This window comes from Pecten maximus, chromosome 10 (assembly GCF_902652985.1).
Source record: "Pecten maximus chromosome 10, xPecMax1.1, whole genome shotgun sequence".
In the NCBI taxonomy this organism is placed as follows: domain Eukaryota; kingdom Metazoa; phylum Mollusca; class Bivalvia; order Pectinida; family Pectinidae; genus Pecten; species Pecten maximus.
Genome location: NC_047024.1, coordinates 6,242,191 through 6,249,697, shown reverse-complemented (window position 1 = coordinate 6,249,697; position 7,507 = coordinate 6,242,191). Strand labels below are relative to the sequence as shown.

General features: G+C 38.8%; 1 protein-coding gene across 1 annotated transcript; it reads right to left on the bottom strand.

The window, feature by feature from the left end:
- Nucleotides 1-3,621: 3,621 nt before the first annotated feature.
- Nucleotides 3,622-7,129, bottom strand: LOC117335950. Its single transcript, XM_033896235.1, has 2 exons — nt 7,012-7,129; nt 3,622-4,697 (listed from the first exon to the last, which is right to left on the bottom strand). Exons 1-2 carry the CDS (start codon nt 7,127-7,129, stop codon nt 3,622-3,624), a joined length of 1,194 nt encoding a protein of 397 aa, XP_033752126.1.
- Nucleotides 7,130-7,507: the final 378 nt, after the last annotated feature.

Sequence of the window (7,507 nt, the reverse complement as noted above, 5' to 3'; positions counted from 1 at the left end):
ATGTTGTTGAGAGGCAGAGTATGTGACGTGCACTGTCACATGTTGTTGAGAGGCAGAGTAAGTGACATGCATTGTCACATGTTGTTGAGAGACAGAGTATGTGACGTGCTCTGTCACATGTTGTTGAGAGGTAGAGTATGTGACGTGCATTGTCACATGTTGTTGAGAGACAGAGTATGTGACGTGCTCTGTCACATGTTGTTGAGAGGCAGAGTAAGTGACATGCATTGTCACATGTTGTTGAGAGACAGAGTATGTGACGTGCTCTGTCACATGTTGTTGAGAGACAGAGTATGTGACGTGCACTGTCACATGTTGTTGAGAGACAGAGTATGTGACGTGCTCTGTCACATGTTGTTGAGAGACAGAGTATGTGACGTGCTCTGTCACATGTTGTTGAGAGGCAGAGTATGTGACGTTCTCTGTCACATGTTGTTGAGAGACAGAGTATGTGACGTGCATTGTCACATGTTGTTGAGAGACAGAGTATGTGACGTGCACTGTCACATGTTGTTGAGAGACAGTGTCATTTATTTGTATTGTCACATGTTGTTGAGAGACAGTGTCATTTATTTGTATTGTCACATGTTGTTGAGAGACAGTGTCATTTATTTGTATTGTCACATGTTGTTGAGAGACAGTGTCATTTATTTGTATTGTCACATGTTGTTGAGAGACAGAGTATGTGACGTGCTCTGTCACATGTTGTTGAGAGACAGAGTATGTGACGTGCACTGTCACATGTTGTTGAGAGACAGTGTCATTTATTTGTATTGTCACAGGTTGTTTAGAGACAGTGTCATTTATTTGTATTGTCACATGTTGTTGAGAGACAGTGTCATTTATTTGTATTGTCACATGTTGTTGAGAGACAGTGTCATTTATTTGTATTGTCACATGTTGTTTAGAGGCGGAATAAGTGATGTGCAACAGATAAAAACGTTTGATGAATCAATGACGTTGATGCCACATTAAAACCACAATTACGATACGACAATTAACATCTACTGAAAAATCAAACGAATGAATTTATCGTTATTTTCATACGAATTTTATGCACAATTGTACACTAATTTACTAAACAGTTCAAAACTGCTATGAATTCACAAAAGCAGTCGTTTTGAATGTTTTGTGATATTCGATGTTAAGATCTAGCTTACATTATGATAAATTCTGGTTAATATAATAATTTAAGAAAATGATAATAAATTCTAGGGTTTTTCCACAAAAAGATCCTATATAACTCATTCCCTTTTCCTGTTTTGTATTCTATAAATATTCTGCAACCTCACTTTTTTTAATTACAGTTAGATTTATATATAGTTTTTAATGGGGACCATGTTAACCATCCAATGCTTATCACGCACGTGGTGTTGTCACACATGTGTTTGACCAGGTGATCGACTGCTTACGAAATATAAAACGATTTCATTACGCCATATTACCCAGTAGTGGTCACACAAACCTAACAACATCCTGTATCATCTGGTATGTTGGTAGATGTTTCACTTTAATCACCTGCGGCGAAACTATGTCAGGAGTTTGATGAATTGCGTTAAGCTAACCACGTACATTGATCGTCTTCTTGCCTTTTGCCGATCCCTACCTTCTACATGTATTGTCAGTTTGACCCTTGTTGCCTTTTGAAGTAGTTGAAATCATTTTCGTTGATCTCTTGTGCGTGACCTCGAATGGTGTGGAGCGGCTATATTTATTTTTACTGTGTACCATTTTTGGAAATGCCAGATAAACCTACAAACGCAGTTAAATTAATTGATTTTGTACAATATTTCAGAGAAATATATTCGTATTAAGTATGTGTATCTGTTATTTAGGTCTATAATGTTTGTCTGAAACCTGATGTCGATGTGTCGTCCCGTACCTGTTAACATTGTATGTAATACTCATTACTGGTCATTTGTCTAGGGAAGGTAAAAGAGTACACAAAGAGTCATCCAAACTTTACATCACCTTGTACTGGTTTGCGGTATATCAGTAAGTTTCCCGAGGTTGTCTTACACACGGCGTAACAATGCACATGTAACTGCATATTGCATGTCTCCTGTGTCTGCCTCATTACACGGTAATGACGTTTACACTATAACTGCAATTTGTATGATATTCCGGTCGTTAACCCTTTCTTACCAAACAGTCATGTGTGAAGTAAATGTTCAAAAACGTAATTTATAATGTTTGCCCAGACGCATTCTTTCCTGGTTGTACCATGCATCATTTGGACCGTAATGCAGGTGAATGGCGCCGTTTCCATGGTCTGGCAGTCTGACGCGCGTGATATACTACAGCATATGACAGTCTTACACTGACCGACTTACAATATCCAGACAATGACATCTCATCCATTGTAGTTCGATACGGGCAAATACCGTATGATGTTAAATACACACTGAAAAAAAAGATGTCTTGTTCAGATTAGATTGGACAGACATGTTACAGAATTATTTTAGTAAGTTGACTAATTTTACCTGCACATTTTTTTTGTGATTAATACTTTTACCTGTTTGCACTAGATCTAGCAACATTACCTCCCCGACCTTGGACATAAATAAAACTTCTCATGATACTTTGTCTACTCTGCATAAAATAGTTTGACGTTTCATATGCATCAGTACTTTATGAAGGAGCCTGAATGAGTTTTTAATGTAAAAGAATGTATCAAACATTTCGTGAAGGAGCCTCATACATCTTATGCAAAATCCCAAGCATGTCATGTTCACGACTTGCCAGACAAGAAAAAAATGGCATTAAACTTTATTTTAAAGATGTTAGATCAATTTTTCATATCGGCAAAGCTACAGGGTAGCATAAACCATCCATGTGTCTGAGTATTTAACATTAGGTATAAAAAAAAAACATTGTCGCATGTTTTAAGACGACCATAGTCTGTGGAACGTTAAATCATATTTAACCAAGCTAAAACTCAGGCTTGCTTCGTCAGCATTTTTTACTTGGTATATCAACACACAACCATTTGGTCCATTTATGTAAAGAAATTTTCAAGAATTTAAAAGGGTTCTTAATATCCAGAGAATTTCACTATCAATTATTAGACTCGATACAAACGGGTTCCGGGAATTATGTGTTTGTATAGATGTACATTTATTATTATGTATTTGTCTTTTAAAAGTATCTGTTAATGATGACAATACTGACCTCCTTTCTTTGTATTGGATTTCGAGACGTTAGATGAATCCTTGTAAAAATGATAGTCCATATCTTTATCAAAACTATCATTCCTACTACTGTCAGATTATATATATATATATATAATTGTCGTATTATGGCATTGGCTACCAAGCAGTTTAGTATATACAAGTGTATAGCAGCCTTCTCCTAACGGCGAGACCATTACAAAGACCAAGATAAAACGTGTATGAAATCGCGAGAAAGATTGAATTCTCGACTTTGTTCACAAGTACGATTTTTCTGCTGGATGTTGACATGCCTATGAGAACCAAATGTATATAAAAATACAAGAACAGGTATCAAAACATTGCTGAGTTCTACTTCGCCGGAGATAGTCTGTCTTCAAAAAGAAAGAAATATTTCGACTGATATCGTTAAACATCGAAAATATCCGTAGTACGTTTCAAATCCTGACAGTTAAAATTCCAAATCTTGGATACTTTGGATAGCTGTAGGTTTTCCACATAAGACTCTCTGCTCACGGTTTCTAGGTTCTGTCTCATTGACTAAAGTGTCCTGTGTGTCGACATTCTTCGGGACGAGTTCATTAACTGTAGTGTCCTTTATGTCGACATTCTGGGGGACGAGTTCATTAACTGTAGTGTCCTTTATGTCGACATTCTCGGGGACGAGTTCATTGACTGTAGTGTCCTTTATGTCGACATTCTCGGGGACGAGTTCATTGACTGTAGTGTCCTTTATGTCGACATTCTCGGGGACGAGTTCATTGACTGTAGTGTCCTGTGTGTCGACATTCTCGGGGACGAGTTCATTGACTGTAGTGTCCTTTATGTCGACATTCTCGGGGACGAGGTCATTGACTGTAGTGTCCTTTATGTCGACATTCTCGGGGACGAGTTCATTGACTGTAGTGTCCTTTATGTCGACATTCTCGGGGACGAGGTCATTGACTGTAGTGTCCTTTATGTCGACATTCTCGGGGACGAGTTCATTGACTGTAGTGTCCTGTGTGTCGACATTCTCGGGGACGAGTTCATTGACTGTAGTGTCCTGTGTGTCGACATTCTCGGGGACGAGTTCATTAACTGTAGTGTCCTTTATGTCGACATTCTGGGGGACGAGTTCATTAACTGTAGTGTCCTTTATGTCGACATTCTCGGGGACGAGTTCATTGACTGTAGTGTCCTTTATGTCGACATTCTCGGGGACGAGTGCATTGACTGTAGTGTCCTGTGTGTCGACATTCTCTGAGACGAGTTCTTTGACTGCAGTGTCCTTTATGTCGACATTCTCGGGGACGAGTTCATTGACTGTAGTGTCCTTTATGTCGACATTCTCGGGGACGAGTTCATTGACTGTAGTGTCCTTTATGTCGACATTCTCGGGGACGAGGTCATTGACTGTAGTGTCCTTTATGTCGACATTCTCGGGGACGAGTTCATTGACTGTAGTGTCCTTTATGTCGACATTCTCGGAGACGAGTTCATGTATCGTGGGTTCATGGTCACTAACATGGCTTTTTATTTGAGAACCTAGCTAGTATATTGTCAATCACAGTAATTTGATTCATGATTTGTTATTAAAGGTCATTGATGTGACACTACAGAGTGCATGGACTCGAGAAAACTACAATGTATACAGTGTTCTTCTTACCCATGAGGAAGGTTCAAGGCAGTATGAGAGTGATCCTTAAGATGATTACGTAGATATCTGATACATCATCCAGAGATACTGTACACGGACTTGATACAACAAGGACTGGACACTGGCGTCGTTAAGATATAATACAATTGTGTGGAGAGTGATAGTATTACAGACGGTAAAAGCTAAGGAATGGGTTTCCTGTAATTTATATCATAAAAAACAAGAACCGCCCAGCTGTGCTAGACGTTTATTACATAATTATAATGTGCATCGCAAGATTCAAATATACAAAACTAAATTAATATTATATAATAATTTGTAATAAAACTTGTGAAATAATTTATTAGACAAATATTAACTCATAAGCCATACAGTAGGCTCAAATAAATTCAACAAGATTTACACATAAAATGTGTATCTACATGAGTTAATTAATACTAAATATGGACATGTTCATGCACGTGGTTATTTCAAATAGTGTTTATGTCGATTTTATATAATGTTACTGTGTATGTCCGATGGCGACCATTAACATGTGGTGGTAATGTTACGCACGACCAAGGGAGACGTTATAACACATGTATCGGTCAGATAAACCGAGTTTTTAGTATCATAGCGCTGTTCAATCGCCTGCATTACAGTAGGATTTTACTAAATCAAATTCAATATTAACATGAACCGTTTTGCATTACGTATGTCTGTACATATTAATTAAAAAAAGTGTTCACGCAAAAGCGGCATATTTTAATGATATTGGTACATAAACCTACTTCCAAAATTATTTTAGCAGTTTTCCGATGAAAACAATGAGCTAGATTGCGCAAACTTTGTTGTTTTGTAATATCTTTCATATTATATCGAGGGTGTGCTATCTTATGAAACTGTTTTAAAGCGAAAAATACGCATAGTTATGAATTTTAAGGCTTAAACGTCTCACCACATCAGGTAAATTACAGGTATATCAGGTATATTACAATGATATATTTGTAATGATTTATTTAAATAATTTATGAATATACATGTAATTGATCAGTTTTGCGACATCTTAAGCCTACTGGCCATTTCAGAATTAACATTTAAAATACCCTTGGAATACACAAACTCACGCATGTCACTGTGTAATTGACACTGAGAACATATTAACGTATAAACCCATGACCGTAAATCTCTGAAGCTAAGATCAGCACAACCGCCGCTGATAGGTAAGTCAGTGCTCAGCAAAATGGCCGACCTTTAGTTTTATTTATTGATGTTTAAAATGACAGCGTGTTTTTATTCTAATATGGAAAACAATCTGTCAAATAAAACGATTATAAGTATGTACTGGTGGTTTTTTATCTTGTTTAGGAGGTGCTAAATGATTCTTTAGGGCTTATGTAATAGAACGCATGTTTAATTTGTATATCATTGCCTCCACTAGGGATCGAACCTGCGACCTCTGGCTTACTAGGGCTTAAGTTCAACCGATCAAGCTAAAAGGGAAGATTTCTTTAACCGAACAATATGCTGAGGCTAGTATAAGCACTAAAACTGTCGCGGAGGGGTTGATGTACATAGTCCAGAGATAGCACCAACAACTGTCGCGGAGGGTTATGTAGTCCAGGGATAGCACCAACAACTGTCGCGGAGGGTTATGTAGTCCAGGGATAGCACCAACAACGGTCGCGGAGGGTTATGTACATGTAGTCCAGGGATAGCACCAACAACTGTCGCGGAGGGTTATGTATTCCAGAGATAGCACCAACAACTGTCGCGGAGGGTTATGTAGTCCAGAGATAGCACCAACAACTGTCGCGGAGGGTTATGTAGTCCAGAGATAGCACCAACAACTGTCGCGGAGGGTTATGTAGTCCAGTGATAGCACCAACAACTGTCGCGGAGGGTTATGTACATGTAGTCCAGGGATAGCACCAACAACTGTCGCGGAGGGTTATGTAGTCCAGAGATAGCACCAACAACTGTCGCGGAGGGTTATGTAGTCCAGAGATAGCACCAACAACTGTCGCGGAGGGTTATGTAGTCCAGGGATAGCACCAACTGTCGCGGAGGGTTATGTAGTCCAGAGATAGCACCAACAACTGTCGCGGAGGGTTATGTAGTCCAGTGATAGCACCAACAACTGTCGCGGAGGGTTATGTACATGTAGTCCAGGGATAGCACCAATTGTCGCGGATGGTTATGTAGTCCAGCGATAGCACCAACAACTGTCGCGGAGGGTTATGTAGTCCAGAGATAGCACCAACAACTGTCGCGGAGGGTTATGTAGTCCAGAGATAGCACCAACAATTGTCGCGGAGGGGTTTATGTAGTCCTCTATCATCTTGATGACTAATATATCAGACAGGTATCATCAAACGAGCTAAAAGTGCGCGTTAACACTGTGACAGCAAACAATACGACACATCACTAACTCAGACACGTATGTTACATCTTTCCCTTCCCACTGGTGTTGGTATGGGGTTACACAGTGCTAGGGATTCTTTTTTTAAAGCCCATGTGTAATCATTTGTGAATTATTTCATATTTATTGTTCGCAAGAATATGCATACAATTCGTTTCAACTTTCAACATACTTACTTCAGCACGTCAAAATATTCATGAGCTGCATGTTGCTAAACTGTGAGGTATCCATTGACAAGATTTAATTCAACAGAAGAGAAGCTTCGTTTTGATATATTTAGGCAGGGTTCGTTACATT

Bases quoted from the DNA above. Each gene is read 5' to 3' on its own strand.
- LOC117335950 (XM_033896235.1), bottom strand. From the start codon at position 7,129: ATGATAGAGGACTACATAAACCCCTCCGCGACAATTGTTGGTGCTATC. The intron at 4,698-7,011 runs GTTGGTGCTATC...TATACTAGCTAG, and splicing joins CATAACCCTCCGCGACAGTT to GTTCTCAAATAAAAAGCCAT.